General features: G+C 37.3%; 1 protein-coding gene across 1 annotated transcript in view; it reads right to left on the reverse strand.

The window, feature by feature from the left end:
• Positions 1-861: 861 nt before the first annotated feature.
• The window catches only part of PJA2 (praja ring finger ubiquitin ligase 2), a gene marked incomplete at both ends in the record, with an annotated part of 29,010 nt that continues 9,817 nt past the window's right edge, over positions 862-20,054 (reverse strand). The window contains 10 exon segments of the mRNA XM_084305582.1: positions 862-906; positions 908-952; positions 956-1,003; positions 2,319-2,437; positions 2,760-2,874; positions 9,931-10,042; positions 11,067-11,246; positions 13,417-13,587; positions 16,579-17,635; positions 19,517-19,708. Coding sequence (XP_084161708.1) covers positions 862-906; positions 908-952; positions 956-1,003; positions 2,319-2,437; positions 2,760-2,874; positions 9,931-10,042; positions 11,067-11,246; positions 13,417-13,587; positions 16,579-17,635; positions 19,517-19,708 — 2,084 coding nt within the window.

Below are 20,054 nucleotides of genomic sequence, written 5' to 3' on the forward strand. Positions count from 1 at the left end.
TAATTGAAAAATACATTTGAATACATGGCTATTAGGTATGTGATGTTCTTACTACTTTGTTCAGATTTAAGACTCAAAGAGAAAAATATTTTAATTGCAAGTGTTTTGGGAAAGTAAACCCACCCCTCATATATAAGAAAAAATAAATACATCTAATAGTGAGAGGGTGTACATGCATGAAGGAGAAAGTGCAGGAGACCTACTTAATACAGTGGAATTTAAGCAGAACTTGAAGGAAACAGCTGCCCAGCTTTTATGGATTCAGCCTCTTAGAAATTAAGAATATCATGTATTGAAGTTCCAAATTCTTATACTTATTCAGGACCTAGTCTTAAAAATAGTATTAGTATTTGTAAAAAAAAAAAGTTCAGGTATCAGCAATATAACAGCATTTCTGATAGTATGAAGAAAGTTTATATAGAATAAAGGGGTAAGATAGCGTTTCTCAGTGACACTTATTTCCAGTGAAACCAAACTGTACTGTTGTCAAAGAAGATCTTTGCATTTGATGTAAAAAAGACATCCATTACAGTCAGTCATTGGCAAATAGATCAGTTATGAAAAACAGATAAGCATAACTTCAGTAAGCTACAACTGCACTGCAGTTGCAGGTACTTAGAGAGACAGTGCCACATTAATTATCTGTTTGGACAAATTTATCATAATACAAGCTTTAGACTTTAGAAATTTAAAGTATTGCAAACCTAAATAAGTTTATACATTCTAGCATCTTCTTCTTAAACTGAAATATATAATATATGAAGTATTTTACATGTAATATTTTATATACAATTGTTTTTTCTTTTTTTGCAATTTAACAGGCAAAGTTAACATTTTTATTTTGGCGAAGGAGACTTCATTTCAGATGCTAGAGTTTGGAGCTCTTGTAACATTCTGAACAGAAGATAGAAGAATCATGATCAGATAGAAAGGGAGCAGTTGTAGCAGCTGTTTAAGGATGCACGGGTGGAAGCACGTGGCGACAAATAGGGCATGTTCCTGACTACAAGAAAGAGAGGAAAAAAGTGGGTCATTCACATAGTTTGCATTCCATTTCATTGAAAAGCTGAAGTTTATGATCTACAAAGTATTAAATGTCTTAACAACAGTACTGTCTCAAAGCCACACTTGACAGGACAGATAACTGGAGCTAAGAAATCTTGCATCTCTGATGAAAGGTACATTTTGTTCTTATACCAGGTATATGAAGGTTACATCAGACTCCAGCAAGGTCTTCTTCAAAGTGAGGATTTTACATTTGGGAACTCTTTTGTTTGCCCCATTACTCCAATGAAAAACTTCGTACAACCCAAATCTAACAAAAGTATTACATCATAGTCATCGGCAAGAGCAGTTTACTGTGGCAGCAGAAGAAAGTAAGGCGTAATACAAGCAATATTTACCTTGAAATCAACACTATCAGGGTACAAAAAATATAAACCCACCAAGAATTCATGCTAGAGGTCATCTGATCTCCCTAGTCTGAATCAATTAACCTTTTTTGTTTAGTTCCTGAGGAAGCGATGCATTACCTTGTATGTTCAGCACTATTTCTAACAAACTATTTGAGAGCCATCAAATCCAGGTTCATTCTGTCTGTAAAGCAGTGTGCAAGTGTGTGGACAAAAATGCTAGTAAATCAATTACAGTTTTTAGTCTCATCTGAGCACGATGCTCAATATTTTGAGGGAAAAACTAATTACAAATGATTAAAAAATCTAATGCAATTGGTTTACTATAGGTTCACATTGTAAATTAGTCTACATGTATTCCAGCAGATTCTTACTTCCTCTTTGTTTCTTCAAGATCATCTGTTACAACAAATGGGCCTGACACATTCTGGCAGGACAGATACTTGGTTCTCTTCAGAGAAAACCAAGCCATTATCTTCACTTCAAGCAGGGGTATACTAAAGAAAACTTCTCTTAACCAAGTGAAGTATAGCATCTGTCTTCTTCATTCTTACTGAAAGCAAACCAAGTTTTTCCACACAGAAGTCCTCTCCCGTTCAAACACCACTACACTCCAGTCTACATAAATAAGCATTCAGATTTAAGGATTTATAGTAATCAGTTTATTTATACTAATAATATTTACATTATTAACACCCATGCCTAACAAAGGCCAGGTCATTCCCCTTCAGGTGATTATGGATATAAATTAATCTCCTCATTTGCATTATAGCTTGGTCCCATAGTGCATATAAATAACAGGTAGTTATTTCATGGCATTTGCTCCTACTTTTTCTACAGGTTTTAATAGGTTTCCTACTAGGACACAAGTACTCAAAAAACCCAAAAACATCCTGTTTCAATTACCTTTTGTAACCAAAGAGTGACACAGAGCTTGTGAAACAAATGATGACAGGGTAGCTCTGTTATGATTTCATCTTTCACATATTCACTGAAGCAGATAGTACAGCAACACTGGTCTTGACCTACAGCCATGAAATAGAAAAAGCATTAGGTTTTGGGTGTTGTTTTTTATTTTTATTTTTACATCTAACATTAACTGAAGTTAAAAACAATATATACCAAAATTACCAATAATGCAATAATTATGAAATACAATCACACTTACTGAAGATTAATTTTCCAAACTGACCAAAGGTTATATTCAGTCTAGATCAAAATTTAAAACCTTACAACAGCCTTGTCAGCTGCATAGTGCATTAAAATACTATATCTATGCTAATACAAAAAGCTAAGATTGTTCTTATAAACTTTACAGAAATTAATTCTTAATTGTTTTGTTCATACCATTACGGTCATCCGTGATGATAATCTGTGGCAGACAATCTATGCTTTCTTTAGGAGCTGGTGGATGCGCCTGTTGATCATCAACTGCAAGAGACTCCAAATGTGCCAGAACGTTCTGAAAAGGGTGAGCAGAGACCAAATTCTTACTCACTTTATATTTTTCCATATAAAAACAAATAAGAAAAGAAACCCTGTCAGACTAACCATTACATCATTTTTATTTTTGTAATGAATGAGCTGAAACTGAAGGTCAAAACAGTAACAGCTTGTTTTTAAGACTTCTCAAAATATCAGGACAGACTCACAACTTATTCTGTAATGAATGTTTGCTCGTGTTACAAAATTTCAGAAAAGAGAACAAGTCAAAAATGCAATAAAACTTGCCAGTACATTTCACTACATTTCACATTCCGGAAAGAAAAGTTTATTAATTTGTTTCTTGGCTTCAACTACAGCATTACTCAGATATGACAAATATCATGTACCTGGGCTAATGTAAGCATTCTCAATGGAAGCATTCAGGAAAAAAGCAGAATCCACAGAGATGTTTCTCATCTGTGTAAGATAGCCTGCTCTTTGAATTCATCCTGTTTTGAAACTTAAAATCTCATTTTTCATCATACAAAACCACTATGGCCTGCTTTGGCATTGGATTCAATTTGATGTTTATATCATACATTCAACCACCTAAGACACTGGAAGGGAAAGGATCTTCAGCAAAGAAAAAAAAAAAAGCATAGCAAGAAAGCAAATATAGCAAATCCAGGTTCTAAGAAATGTACAAGATATACCTGATGAAGCAATCAATACAGCAGACTAAAACTGAAGAGTCACAAACACGTAAGCACTGAGTTCATATCCTGAATGAACTATGCACAGCCCTCAAGTACAACTACTTTCTGTTCTAATCAGGATGAAATGCATTTATTCTAATAGACAAACTTCCAGGCAAGAATTTTAAGAGAAACTGCCATTTTTATAGTGTCAGTGGTTTACCTAATAACTGAAAAACAAACTAGAGAAACATTGGATTACTTTGAAGAGTCTTTCCTCTGGATCTTTACAGAAGGTTATCAGCTGCAGCCTGACTACGTATCTGCTCGTCAAAGTGGCAAGGTAGCTCTGGCAACCATTCCACCTAACAGCTTTACACCTACAGTCAAATATTTGTGGCAACACAGATCAGCATGAGCTAACAAATACTTCAAGCTCCTACTGCCACAAGTATTGTCACCTAGAAATGCCAGTTTAAAGCAAACCCTGGAACAGTTTGGTATGGTGGAGTACACAAGTCTACCTGCAAAACACGTACCTTCCTCAAATTCAACAGCTTAAAACCGATCTGTTCTGCCACAACAGACAATGCTGCCTTACTACCATTAGGATAACTGTAGTATTTGCAATGGTGTTTTGCTACTGCTGTGAAGGTCTGAGAAAAACTTGTAGGTAGTAGTATTGTAGTTAATCTAATTAAATACTACAGCTGGAAAAGCTAGATAAGCTCCAAGGCAGACAGAAGGATGCAGTATTACCTGTGTCAAACCTCTGTGCCTATATCCAATATTAGCACAACAAAACAGAAAACAATTTACATTGTACTGCTTGCTTTTTGAAAGCTACATAACAAGCACCACAGATGGAAAGCCTCACAATGACTTTAAGTGATGTTTAAAACTACATCTTCAAAAAAAGCAAACCAAAGAAAGGTCCATTTAATAACTTTTCTAACTTTGGTTTCAAGGCTTCAGAGATACCCTAATTTTCTTATTTCATATGTGACTGTTTACTACTCCATGTTGCATAAGCCACATGTTGGACACTGCTAAAACCAGGGGTGTTATGGGCTACAGGTGTGTGAGCACTTCACAGCTGTGAACCCGCACAGGAAATACTCAGAAATGAAAATCACGAACAATGCAGGCACACCCCACCTGCTCTATATTGCTACTCTAACACTCCCAGTTAAGTAACTTCTTTAAAAAGTGATAGTAAAAAAAAAAACAAAACAACCCACATACATAGGTCATTAAGGACAAACTACTTAGCAGAACCCAAGAGTCTTATAGAACATGGCTTTTTTTTGATTGCTTTTAATATGCATTTGCTTTTTCTCCCTTCCAGATCTCACAGTTGTGACAGAATTCTCCCTTCCCTCATCACCCAGGTATAGCAAATTTGTTTTGCTGGATAGTTTTTTTTTTTTTTTTCCCCCCAGAAAACTGAGCTATAATAGAGTACAATAACAAGCAATGTCATCACAGGTGAGCTGTCTAGTTGAAGAATCTACTAGTTTCTTTAGGTAACAGAGCTGTGTGGGACTCACAAAGGGGGATTAAGTAAATCAGTAACAGGCTGAATAAGGTCACAGTTTTTGGACAAATTTTTAATGTTTTAATTAAGAACTCAATCCAACCTGTTCACCAAAACAGAGAAATAGAATCAGAGAATGGTTTGGGTTGGAAGGGACCTTCATGACTTTCTAACTCTAACCCCCTGCCATGGGCAGGGACACCTCCCACCAGACCAGGTTGCCCAAAGCCCCACCCAGCCTGGCCTTGAGCACCTCCAGGGATGGGGCATCCACAGCTTCTCTGGGCAGCCTCTGCCAGGGCCTCACCACTCTCTGAGTGGAGAATTTCATCTTTATGTCTAATCTGAAGCTAGCCTCTTTAAGTTTTAAATCATTACCCCTTGTTCTGTCACTACATTCCCTGGTAAGAAGTCCCTCCCCACCTTTCCTGTGGTACTGGAAAGCCACTCTAAGGTCTTCCTGGAGCCTTTTCTTTTTTTTTTTTTTTTTTTTTGCTCACCAGTATCCCCAAGTCCTTCTCCACAGGTCTACTCTCAATTCATCACCCAGCCTGACATCATCACCTATCATCACCCACTGACACTGGTGATTGCTCCAGCCCAGATGAAGGACCTTGCACTTGACTTTGTTGAACTTCATGAGGTTTGCAGAAGTCCACCTCTCAAGCCTGTCAAGATTCCCCCTCGAGGGCATCCCTTCACTCCAATTTGTCAGCCATACCACTGAGCTTGTCATCATCCACAAACTTACTGACTACACTCAATCCCACTGTCCATGCTGCTGACAAGTGTTCCATAATACTGGTCCTAATTCAGACCCCTGAGGAACACCACGTCACTAGTCTCCACCTGCACATTGAGCTACTGATCACAGCTTTTCCAGTGCAACCATAGAAACAGTTCCTTATCCACTGAATAGTCCATCCATCACATCCATTTATCTCCATTTTAGACAAGGATGCCATGCAGGACTGTATGAAGTGCTTTGCATAAGCCCAGATAGATGACATCAGTTGCTTTCCTCATACACCAGTGCTGTAAACCCATTGTAGAAGGTCACCAAATTTGTCAGGCAAGATTTGCCCTTTTTGAAGCTGTGACGGCTGTCACCAGTCACCTCTATTTTCCATAGCTTGCAGGGAAAGCAAGCTCCATGACCTTGCTATGCGAGACTGACTGGTGTGTAGTTCCCCAGGCTTTCCTTTTTCCCCCCCTTTTTAAGCATGAGGGCATTATTTCATCTTTTTCAGAGACACAGTACTTTAAGCTAGCCAAAACTTAGACTTCTACATTATGAAACCTCTGGTGCAAAGATACCTCATCACCAAGAAACAAATGGGTTAGTTTAAAGTCACAACAGAAGCAGAGGTGCAGTGCACATCTTCCATAAGGTAGAATCAGACTAAGCAAGATTTAAATAACATGTTGGCCCTAAAGACAGATCTAAATAACACTAAACGCTAAAACACTGTAACTGACAACTAGGTGAAAGTATTTTTGAATACTTGGACTACAAATACCACAACAAGAACAAATATTCTATTGGAAAGCTGTTATAAATATACAGATAATACGCCTGGGTTCAAACAGGGAAAGTTGTTCATACAGGGAAAGGAAAAACACATGCAAGCAGTAAAATCCGCAAGGTGAAAGCAAAAGATGTACAACAAGCAGGAAAGGTATCTAGTGAACTGGAACCAAATCTCCCTGTAGAATAAGCAAGAAAAATGCCTAGCAAAAACAGAACAAGTCCTGATCTCCAAAATAAAATGTGCTATGTCAAGAACAGATGAAATCACTCCCTTTTTTCTTGGGGAGGGAAATGAGAAGCATAGAATCACATCTTTATTCTTCATGACTGGCATTTTAATTTTTGTATCCTTCAGAGCTCTAAAGCCTCATCACCTTGACCTTAGTACCTAGGATATCCTTCCTAGTGATCTCTTTACCTGATATACATGTACAGTTAATTGAAACTGCAGAACAAAAATTGTTGTATTACATTTCCTATATAATGAATAAAAAGACTGTATTAAGAAGTACTGCATCAAAAATTGGATTTTCTAGTTTTAGAGAAGATATTTTCAAGAGTCTCTTATTCAAACTTGAAGTCTTCAGTTTGTTCTTCACATCACAAAATTTATTTATTTTTAAATAAGGTTCTTCCCCCCAAAAAACTTCTGTATTCCGCATTTTGGATTTCTGACCAAGCACTGTGACCACAGTGAGAAAGATAAGGAAGAGGCTTTGTAACATTATGACATTTACGTCATTCACTGTTCCAGTGAACGATTTCTCATTTTTATATTTGTTGAACAGAATTCTACATCCTACGTCTACAGCTGCCTGATTACCAGGGAAGTTTATTTAGAGGTTGCTGTTCCAGCCTTCACACACAAATTTCTAGTCCTCGTTAATCCAGTGAGAGATAAAGTCACATCATATTTTATTAATACAGATTATATCAGAATAGCCATTCACAAGTCCAGAAAACATTATATCCTACATCTTGCTGTGATCTTTAAAAGATATGATCTCAAACAATCAAAATTAATTCTGGATGGATAGATAAGATGGTAGGTAATAACCCTTAAGAGAAAGGATATTAATTTTGTTTAGTCAAATAAAAATATGAGAATATCACCTTTAAAAGTTGCTTCTTAAGTTAAAATTTCGAAGAAAGAAGAGTACTGATGGATTTGATCTAAAAGAACACACTATATTCAGGAAAGACAAGGAGCAGATATATTAATCAGCTGTTGCAAGACATCTAGCTATTTCAGGCAACACAGATATTCTAGATTTTCTTACAGAGTATTTTCTTTTGTGCCAACAATACAGAAATTGACACACAGATAGTACCAGTACACTTTCTAAAGGATACGGATTGAGAGCATTATATATAAAAACAATTAAGGATCTATCCAAGTATGACACTAATGTACTTCCCCTTAAACTCTCAAGACTAGAAACTTCTTATGGAGCAGTTATTTCCTGTTGACTAATTCCAATTATGCCAGACTTCTTATGCTCACCATAAAGTTTCAGAGATTCGAGTGCTAATTTCAAGTAGTAATACTATTTCAGAAAATTGGCTTTCCCTCTTGTCCAATATCCAGAGCGACCTGATCCACAGGCTCCAGAGAATAACTACATTTTAAGTTATCTAACTGCTTGCCATGCAAGTTCAACGGCGCTCAGTTCCTGGAGACACTAACATAATTACAGCAGCTCCTCATACATATATTCACCTACAGCTGTGTTTACAGGTCAGCCTGACAGAAGTCCACACATTTCTTCTGACAGAAGAGCTACAGAATGCTGCTGCACAGTAATGAGAAACAAAGTGTCAGATCTGTAATAACCTCAAGTCACCTCTTCAAGTGTTAACATACAGATAAAAAAGGATGGGATTAGTTTCCCCTCTCTACACAGATCCTTTCTTTGGTGGTAAGGAGGAGGTCAACTGCTTCTATAGTTCTCCCTTGTCTGATGTGGTGAGAACCGGCAGCTTATGAAAAGGGCATAGATTTTCGCCATACAACTTCAAAATACTGCTTTTACAATAAGGATATCAACAGACACATCGATAAACAGTTTTGAAACATCTCCAGATAAGTAACACTAACAAGATCCTACAAAGCTGAAGAGGACCCTGTGGTACTCTATCATAAATAATGCTAACCTCCCATATTCCTTGAGGGATGCACAATACACGGAAATTCAATGACTGCCAACTTCAGGGAACAAGCTTTTAATCCCCTTAGAAAATTCACAAAATGTTTGATTTCACTGCTATCTATGAGGAAAGAAAAAAAGCTTTATGATTGTTTCCACTGACAGCCAGCTTTAGAAAACATTTTAAAATGTCCTGTGCCTGCAAGCATCCTACAACACAGCCTGCCCTATTCACCCCTTTTAACTAAAAGCCAGTTGCCAAGCTGCCCCTTGCTGCCCTCTAAACTTCACGTAAAAAAAAAAAACATTTAATTTAATTGTTGCAGCACCGTATTATGTCTACCAAACACTTAACTCTTATTTTGGAAAATATTCTGCAGGGAAGATTTCTAGCAGTGCAGGAATTGTCACATTGCATCAAGCTGAATTTCAGCTAGCTCCATATTTATTCTGACAGTGACCATCATCATGTAACTCAAGAAAAAACAAACAGGAAAACAAAGATCGTAACCACGTAACCATGACAGTTTATTTACCCAAAGTATGAAATGAAATCTATTAGTGTAAGGTAAAGATAAACAGGATTTTAAAAATACACATGGAGCCAAGACACCAGAAAAATCTTGTGGTGAAGTATAAAAAATAAAGACTTCCATTAAAAGCTCTTTAAAAAAAAAAGCTGGGATAATCTATAGGTACAGATTCAGGTATAAACTTTCTTTTGGTATGTAGGGAATTTAGCAACATCTTTACAGCAATTTACATGATGTGTTTATACTTGCAGAAATTATTTTCTCTTAGAGGAAAAAAGATAGTAAAGTTCTCAAAGTAGTGCTGATCATAACTTCTTGCTCTGTATCATTTGCAACAGCTTTATTTTCAAGTTTGCATACCTGAAAATTCAAGATGGACCAAGAAATTAGTTTTTTAGTTCTCAGTCAACTTCTGAATAAGAAAAAAATTGTCACAACGCCACTTAGATAATACTACCAAGAACACATGTACAATTCCTACTTTTTCCCCAAACACTGATTGAAATAAGGCCTGAACACTTTCATATCTATATTTTAAAATAAAGAATCTGAAACTTAATGACCTGAATATTTGCATACTAAAAACAAAACACAAGAACAAAGGGCTCTGGTTTTATTTCACACAAAATTAAATTGCTGTGTTTTAATACCTCCATAGCTTGTGCTAAGCGTTCCTCTAGTGCCACATATGTGATAAACTGGGGGTCCGCAGATGAAATGGCTTGAGCAGCTCCTAGGCCTTCATTAAACTCATCCAGCAGCCTGTAGAACATGAGTTAGGAAGCATGGTTAACATTACAAAGTTAATATAACAAGATGAGGGTTGGGCACATTAAGTTGTTGCACATCACCTGTTAATGAGTGTGTATTATCTCACAAGGTGGTTATGGTTATGGAGGCAGCTCTGACCTCGGCTGGCTGCCAGACACCCACCCAGACAGCTCTCATCTTGGCTGCAGGGCCCAGCTGGAACCAGCATCCCCACTATCAGTGTCTGCACCGAGCACAGTGCTACAGCCACAGCAGTGCAGACCTCAGATGAATTTGAGGTGAGCTTTGCTCTGAAGTGCTTGACAGTCAATTTGTTATATTATTAAGTAGAAGAGAAGCAGCTTTAAATCTTACTGAAAAACACTCCCTCTAGCTTACTTTCACTTTAAACCAAGCCAAACATTATTCTAGGATTAGGCTTTGCAAGCGGCTTTGATTGCTTTCTTCCTACTATTTGCAGGACTCCTCTAACTGAGAAGAATAATTGCAATAAAAATTATTGCAATTGATGAAGATTGATGCAATTGATGAAGAGTATTGCAATAATGACACAAGATTGACTGAAATATTCAAAATTATGATGTTAGGTAAGCAAATGTCATTCCAAAGAGAAACAAGAAGTTTTACAGTATCTGAATTGTACCAAGTGCAAAACAGGAAAAGACCACAGCTAAAATGCTTTACTGACTTGAATGTTGACTACATTCATATTACTTTACTTTCTTTTATACTTCCACTACTCTTATCTTGAAAAAATCAATTGAATAAGTATATCCATCCATCTTAGCGCACCAGAATTTTCTCAGATCAGACTGATTTAGCAGATCTACATTCTTCTTCCTTCTTAAAGGAAACATAACACTTGCAGTACCTTAAAACTTAAAAATCAGATTATCAGCCCTTGAAGCATATGCGTACTGATAGCCACATGTATTTTGACGTCTTTCAGAATAAAGAAAACAGTAACTACAAAACCTCCAAAATTAATGCAGAAAACTACAAGAGGCATACACACCTCCACTCCACATCCAGGTCCTCACTCACACTGGAGTCATCCTCAAGGCTGTTGTTTCCATCCAAAATAAATAAGCCAGGATGCACAAATTCACTAACTAGATGATTTTCCTCATCACTGCTACTTTCTTCAGGGTACTGTAAACAAGGAAACTCCACTTCCTCCAAAGGTGGGAGTTCCCTTCAAACAAATAAGTGTTTTTTTTCCCCTTTCAAAAAAATCAAAGAGCTAATACTAAAAAGTTAGGAGAACTTACAAATACATACCAGTGGGCACACATATTACAGATTATATTTTACAAATATATACAAGAGGGTACACATATTACATCAACAGCTGAAGCTGCATTTCACAGACTACAGAGTCCTAGACTGGGGATTTAATGTTGGCTGTGGGGAAAAAAAGTCCTAGTGGTATCAACTAACCCATACAAACTAAGAACTTAGTAAGATACATGATTCTGTGGCAAAATTATTTTTGTAATACTCAAGTCCAGCAACATAGTAAGGGGACTTGCTTTGCATTTTCTCCAGTACAGGCAGTATCCCTGCCACAGCTGATTCGGTACCAACTTCCTTATTCATCTAAGCTCCTAAGGCAAAAAAAATAAATGCTCTCTCAACTCCCTAGAACAGCCTTCCATGGGGAAAGCTTGGCCTAAATGCAGAGATATTATTTGTAAGAGAAGACATGTATGTGAGGAGAAAGGTTTCTTTTTCTTTGATTCTCTAGAGGAGCACAAGTCACCAGGATGTTTAGAACCACAGCACTGCAAATCCTACTTTCCTGTTTATTTGTCCTCTGATGAGGAATCATTTTAGAAATGGGTATATTTGCAGGCTATTCACACACAGAAAGTTAAAGGATAAACAGCTCCATTGCTGCTGTTCTGAAACAGATTACTTTTCATAAAGCCATGCTAATTTTTCAAACCTCAGGAGACAGCAATACTAGCAAGGCAGTAATAAATCTGGACTGCTTGGTGCTGGATACCATCTGCCTAAGAGCAGAAGCAGGAGAAAGAACACTTAGGCATGACTTGTTGCACTACAAGCACTCAAACTAAGAATCAAAGGTCAGTATTAGATGCCTAGAAATATTTTCCTTGCCTATTTATAGCTACAAGTTTTGTCTTGCAACATTGGCAGACACTTTAAAAAACATGCAATGGATGATTGGAAGTATTTGCTTGCTGAGAGCTTACAGTTCTTTTTTTTTTTTTTTTTCCCCAGTTTACTTTAATCACTGATAGGGCTGCAGAAGTAAGAAGATAAGAAGTAGCAGTTCCATTCACTGGAATATGAAAAGCAGGGACAAACAGTTCTGCAAGGAGTACTATGCAGTATCAGAAGATGTATAATGTATGCCTCTTTACAATTACCTTGTCTTACCTGGCATTTTAAGGTCAGTATATCCAGCCTGTTATCCCTATAGGTGCTACTTTTTCCTCATTATTGGAATGTCAGTGCCCTCTTATTATTTACCTTTCATAAAATTGTCAGTATTGTTTGTATGACATGTCATTTTTAGTTTGATTTTAAATGAGTAACTACTGTGGTTATGATGTAAGCAAGTGGTTACTGCTAAGATAGTGAGCACCTTTAGAATTTATTTTGACAGAATCACAGAATTTTCTAGGTTGGAAGACACCTCAAGGTCATCGAGTCCAACCTCTGACCTAACGCTAACAGTCCCCACTAAACCATTTCCCTAAGCTCTACATCTAAACGTCTTTTAAAGACCTCCAGGGATGGTGACTCCACCACTTCCCTGGGCAGCCTGTTCCAGTGACTCACAACCCTTTCAGTGAAGAAGTTCTTCCTAACATCCAACCTAAAACTCCCCTGGCTCAACTTAAGCCCATTCCCCCTCGTCCTGTCACCAGGCACGTGGGAGAACAGGCCAACCCCCACCTCGCTACAGCCTCCCTTGAGGTACCTATAGAGAGCGATAAGGTCACCCCTGAGCCTCCTCTTCTCCAGGCTGAACAAGCCCAGCTCCCTCAGCCGCTCCTCGTAGGACTTGTTCTCCAGGCCCCTCACCAGCTTCGTCGCCCTTCTCTGCACCCGCTCAAGCACCTCGATGTCCTTCTTGTAGCGAGGGGCCCAAAACTGAACACAGTACTCGAGGTGCGGCCTCACCAGAGCCGAGTACAGGGGGACGATAACCTCCCTAGCCCTGCTGGTCACACTGTTCCTGATACAAGCCAGGATGCTGTTGGCCTTCTTGGCCACCTGAGCACACTGCTGGCTCATATTCAGCCGACTTCTATCCACTGTCACACGGCTACTGTGTTACTGACGATGTCAGAGCTGACAGGAACAAGTTACTTAGTGAAATAAAAACATACCTTCCACCTAAACCGGAGCCTATATACACTTCTATATCAGTGTTATCCTCTTCAGGCTCATGTTCCGCCCTGTCTGGGAGGGTCTCCCAGCTGTCATCACTTAAGGACTTCACTGCAGCAGCAAAACAAAGAGGCCCAGATGCAGACCATTCTCCATCACTACATTCTGAGCTGCAATATAAACAAAGCATAGTATTAATTTAACCACTGCTTTAGTGGAAAGAAAACATACAAACATTGTGTCCTCCTGCTTTTGTACAAAGCTTTGTTGTCAGTGTAGGCTACTTTTCTACGATAGTTTTTTGGTATTTATAAATGTATTAGGTATATAATTAACCCACCAGCAGAACAGATGAATGGTAGTAAATTTTTCCAGGTACAATTGATCCTGCATTTCACCCACTAAAGTTGAACGTTGATGTTTTTGTACTTCACCCTCTAAAAGGTCAACATACTGTAAGGCTAACCCAGAGATTGAGAACCGTCCTTTTTTTAAAAAATAATCTAGTAACGATTTCAAACACAGACTATAGTAATATTAATTATGTTGGTAGTCAACTTTGTTCCAATATTCTGCCTATAAAATTCTCACTGAAGTTAACACACATGCACTAATTCAAAATAGAAAAAAGGTCATGTCTACAGTCATTCAGAGCAAACAATGCAAGAACTTTTCATGTGTATATTTCAAAACTTAGGATTTAACTATGCCAAGTTCTACAACGATACAGAGCTTCCCTTAGTGATTATTGAGTTACATACAGACTTGTCACTTGCCAAAACATGACACATTAACTTAGCATGTGGACTTTCTGGAAGCAGACCTTCTAGCCAAACTGGCCTGTCCTTGCCACATGATCCCAGCACTACAGGGTGGGAGGTAAAGGACATGCTCCTTGTTCTATCACCCTTGCCCTCCCTAGGGACCCACCACAACCCTCCCAGTTCAGCACACACATATATCTAGCAACTAGGCAAGGCTTCCTCTTCCTCATACAGTCTATACATGCTATCACCACAACAGCTGGGCATTTCCTCAAGGGATAAATGAGAGCTGAAGCCCCATGCTGCAGCCATCAGGATGGTGAACTTCTCTCCGGGTTGAAAAGTGAAACTTGAGTTGCACGATATAGTCTGACATGCCAGCTCTGCTGTTTATACAGCTACATATACATTTTTGAACACTTAAATATGGACTAACCATTTAAACCCAAAATTGCACCTTGTAAAAGTAGAAAAGTCTCTGTACAGAGTAGACACTGACAGTTTACCTTATAAGAGCACATCTTTTGAGGGTAAACACAGATTATGTTTAACTTAAAGAATATGCATGCTTCCTGTTTAGTAGGTCAGTAATTTCCATCATGAAGAAGACAGTCACTTTTTCAAACCCAATCTATATTTCTCTCATGTCCTGTTACAACAAGCTATCACTCCATCATGGAAGCCAGCACTATAACTGTACAGTATTGTCTGTTTCCTCCACTGCATTTTAATCTTCTAGCAGCAGCATTTCACAAGTAGAAAAAAAAATATAGCAATGAAAATGTTAAAAAAGTAAACCTTACAGGGAAGGAAAGGATTCACTTGCAAGTCCGCCTGTATGTTCAATAGAAAAAAGTAAAATAATGTCTACTAACAGTTTACAATGCCTTAGAGATTTTCTTCTCTTATAACCAAGACTCTGCAATATTTAAAGGATAAGAATTTATGCCGATTTTTCATGTTGTTTTCTCCACAAAGTCTGTGGTAACACAGGCTACTAAACTTATGAAACCTAGCAGCAAACACAGATGCACACAGATGAAAAACTAGAAGAAAAAAAGAGAAAAAACACTAAAGCAAGGAAGCACTACCACATTTACCAAAAACAGGGTTAAATGCATTTTTTTCCCCACTCTCAAACAGATCATTTACTTAATTTTAATTCACAGCAAAAAGTGCTTAATTACCCTCATGTGAATAAAGTTCATCAATATAAGGTTTATTCAAATCAGTCTACCTTTTGGGTAGACAATCCAAAACAGAAGGAAGCCTGAATACTGCTCCTGGCTTCCAGGCTGTAGCCTGGAATCTGTACTTCTGAAACAATATTCATTCATAGTTATTTTGGAAACACCCACTCATCTGAAGAACCTTAATTAAAAATTAATTAAATGCGCAGTATTAACCAACTCTATCAAATTATTCTTCAGAGATGACAAAGTAGAATTTTTTCCACAAAGTCTGAAAAGAATATCAATATTCTGCATGACAGTATATTTGACTCCAAAAAAATCCTGAAAATAACAAATCTTGAGGGAAACTCTCAGGAAAAGAACAGTAATTTGCCAAAAAGCATGTTGAACAAGGTCTTCCTTCTCTCCTCCATCCTCTCTTTAAAAATAAGAGAAGTAGTAGCCTTCCTGAGTGTTAAGGTAATTTGACCCTACACAAAAGGAAAGTTGGTATTAATATAGTGAGGGAAAAGCCAGCACCAATTGGCATTCTCCTTTCTCCCATCTTTAGACATTACATACACATTTTTATTTGGTTTTACATTTTTACTTGGTTTTGGGTAACTTCTATCAACTCCCACATAAATTTTTTAACGATCATTAAAAGAACTAAGACAGCGATGTAAGACAAATGTTTCCACAAATACATTTTAAAGATTCAATCATGGTCTAAGATATTGTTCTTTACTGAGTTCTCTGCCAAAAAAAATAGATATCATATTAACTATCACAGTATTAGAACATAAAAAAACAGACTGAAAACTAAAAGTTCAAGATAAATGATCTATAGTATATATATCTGTACACACTAATACTACAAGACTGCATTTTACATTTGTGTCGCCATGATTTTTTTTTAGGGAAAAATATTCAAGCAAAAAACAGAACTTTCCTCACATAATTCTTATGCACCTAACTCCACTGTTTTTTACAAAGAAAAATACTAAAATTGTATTAATTTGCTACAATGCCATAAGTACCATTTCTTTAGATTGCCTTGGAGAGGGGTGAAGGAGAGCTGAAGGGATAAATCAGCATTTCATTTTATGACTACATTCTAAAATTCCTCGAGTTACTATGTCCCATTTGCTGACAAATTATGAAGATGTGCACATTGCTTACACATACAATTCAGCACAATACAAATATAAAAATGGTACTTTACCTGTCTTCATCTTTGAGGGGCTGTGGTAGGTGTCTGCTGCAGCATTCAAGCGCATCCCCAGAATTGCTATTGTTTAAGTCATCATTTTGTTCTTGAGCTGTTGTGTTTCTACTTAGGTCTGTGCTAGTGTTCTTTTGAGAATCTGTGTACTCTTTGGATTTGAGGACCGTAGCGAAACTCAATTCTTCTTTGTCGTTTCTCCATGTACGCTTATCATAGCCTTGCTGGATTTTAGCAGTTTCACTTCCCCTATTAGAAGTGCTTTCGCTTTCTTCATCATCAGACAGATGAGTCTCTCTCTCCAACCGGCTTGTGGGACTTTGCTTTCTTATTTTAGGTCTCACTGCTAGCTCAGGTGGATTTCCTTGTTCAGCCTCGTCATCACTGAGGTTTAATTCATTATAAGTTGTTACAGGGGTACAAATTTCAGTATCTACTAGATTTATCTGTTGTGTTTCATGAGTCAGGTTACTTTTTGGTATGGCTTGATCTTCGGCAGGGGATTTTTTAAGTGTTTTGTTGTTTGAATGGTTCATGTCTGAATCTATGCTCAAATATCTTGTTACAGGCACTGGTCTCACTTCCTTACAACATTCTCTAGAAATTCTGTGGCCAAGAGTGGACAATTGGGACTCTAAGTCAGTGAAAGCCTCTATACCTTTTCCTAACTCAGAAACTACGTCATCTAGTGCTTCCTGAAATACACCTGCTTCTTCTCTTCCCAAACATAGCTGGTCTTGTCCATCATCATCTTCTCCATCACTGCTATCTGGCTTATAAGAATCGATGTTTACAAAAGCAATTCCATTGTGACCATTCAAATCATTAGACTCTCCAGAAGCATGTTCAGTGACGTGTTCAGAATTTTTATCAGGATTCTGAATGTTCCCTGTGATTTGGTTGCTTTCCACTTCATAAGAGGCTAGAGAAACTGGTAAAGTGCTTGTCTCTAAAATTCGGCTCAAATTAGTCTGACAAACAGGTTCTCCAGTTGCAGTATTATTTAACAGTTCAACTTCGCTCATGTTTATGGGATGAGATACTAACGGCCTGGAACCTACACAGAAAGTTGCAAGAAAATACGTTAGGAAAAAAAAAATACCAAAACCAATGGAGACATTCTCAATTATAAAATCTGCTCATGAAAAAGGTAGTTTACTGAGAATGTGATGCAATTTGATGATGCATTTAGCAGAGACATAGCCATCCTTCATTAATATATTTAGTCTTATTTCTATAAATTAAGCCTAAAAAAAATTAAGTGATACAATTTCAGCTCAGCATGCAACAGCAAAAGACTAATATTAAAGAAGCATGCTCACAAGCAGCATCCTTGCATTGTTTAATTAAAATGGAATTTTAAGATGAGAACAGGAAACCTGAAATACACTAGAGGATTTAAGGAGCTGCAACATTTCTTTCCACATGCAAAAAAATGAACTAACCATTCATTAACCAGCTGAATTGTGCCTCCTGCCACACTCAGATAAAGCCATTTATTGCTCCAATAAATTACATACTAATAACATTGTATTTTGTACATGCAGCTGTGAGTGAAACTCTTCATGAGAAGACAATAATAGCAGAGATGAACGTGGAATTTACAGATGGTAGTTACCATCACTGCAAATTCTGTTTGGTTATATTACACTTGAACAACTCTTGCATAAAAGGGACAATAAATATCAGACTCAGCAGCAAGGTAAAAGAAGGTAAAAATATGTTTGTTACTAGCACGACAAAATGAATGTTTATTTCAAGTCATCTGTAAGCTTCAAACTGTTTCTGGACATACAGTGGCTTGCATTACTTGATGCAAGTACTTAAAAATTTTAAGTTGGTATTAACAGACCTGGAAATTTAACTACAAGAGAAAAACACTGAAATATGCATAGCCTCATAGCCTCAGAACTTCTAAAGTAACATTTTCTCTCTCCTTTGTAGACTGTTTTCTAACTGCTGTCTCTTTTTTTTTTTTTTTTTTGAAGTTAATATTATACTACTATCAAATTTATCATACACCATTGTTCCTGGAGACTTAGGTGAAGTGGATCATCTCTGTATGGCTTTATTTTATTTGTAGCTCCACCTCTATGACACTACCACCTTTTTATTTCAGATACTCAGACCTGTGCCAGCTCTTACTTTAGGAGTCATTAAAAATGTGCCTTTTGGACAGTATTATCTCCTTGTTTGTAATGATTGCTATGCATGTAAATTCTAAGAGTGACTTGTTTTCTACATTAACGAACAACAAAATGCTTGTTTATTTGATCTCTTTTCCTATCGTAGCTTTTCAGATTTCTTTGAGAAACATTTTGGATTGATTTATTTCTGTTTCGTGCTGGGTCACTGCTAACTAAAATGAGCTGCATATTTCTTTATTAATTGACCTGACACCTTAAATGCAACTAAGCAACCATGCAAGATTGGTAAAAGGATATATTCTTGGGGATATTCAAAACCTGATTTGACACAGTCCTTGGTTACCTGCTTTAGGTCACTCTGCTTGGGCAGAGGTGCCTGGCAGCCTCAGGTTTTAAGCTGTTCTGTTTTCCCTTTTATTTTAAACCCTGGAATGGTTATTATTTTACATGATTTCCTACCTCTGCCTGTTCTTAAAGTAGCATGTTATGGAGTCCTTACAATGCATTGTTTTAATGTTTTTCTCTTGTAGTTAAATTTCCAAGTCCATTAATACCAACTTAAAATTTTTAAGTACTTGCATCAGACAATTTAGTGAACACTAATGATATTCATTTGATATTCATTAAGCCAAAAAAAATGAAAATGGCCCAACTGGTATAAACAAAGGAGAGCTTTTAAGGTGTCATACAGGCTTAAACTAATTCCAAGATAACATCTGCCTTCCCTTCCCCACCCCCCCAAGCACCTCAAGTTGCAGTTAAATGGAATATATACAGAGAGATGCACATACGTGAAGAAGTCTCTTCCTGAACATTGTTCAACTCTAATCTCTCGTGTTCTCCGCTGCGTTGGCATACACATTCATCTTGGCAATTCAAAGATGGTATAATGCTGATATAAGGATGTCTTGTTTCAGATCTTCTATCCATAATACCACCTACTCGTTTTGGCAACGCAGGTTTTCCAGCTTCTTGGCCCGCTGCTAGACAAGGTTAAGGAGGAAGAAAAACAAAACCGAACAAAAGAAGAAACAAACAAGAAGACTCTGTCAGACATCATTATCTTAAAGTTTTCTTCCTCCCCAATTTGATTGTTTTTTTCCTCTGTTTTATCAAGGAATTTCCCGCTTCTCTCCACTGAAGTTTTGAAATTCACTAACATACAGTTTTTTAAGAACTTAACATGCTCTGTGTATATGTGAAAGCACATAACAGGATTCTGATCTACACTAAATATTGACAAGTACCAGTATTTCCCTCCTCTTAACATGCTTGCAGTAAGTAACAGACTTAATAAAAAACTGAAATTAAGTCCAGATACTACATGAC

The sequence above is a fragment of the Netta rufina genome, assembly GCF_964035555.1.
Source record: "Netta rufina genome assembly, chromosome: Z".
Classification (NCBI taxonomy): domain Eukaryota; kingdom Metazoa; phylum Chordata; class Aves; order Anseriformes; family Anatidae; genus Netta; species Netta rufina.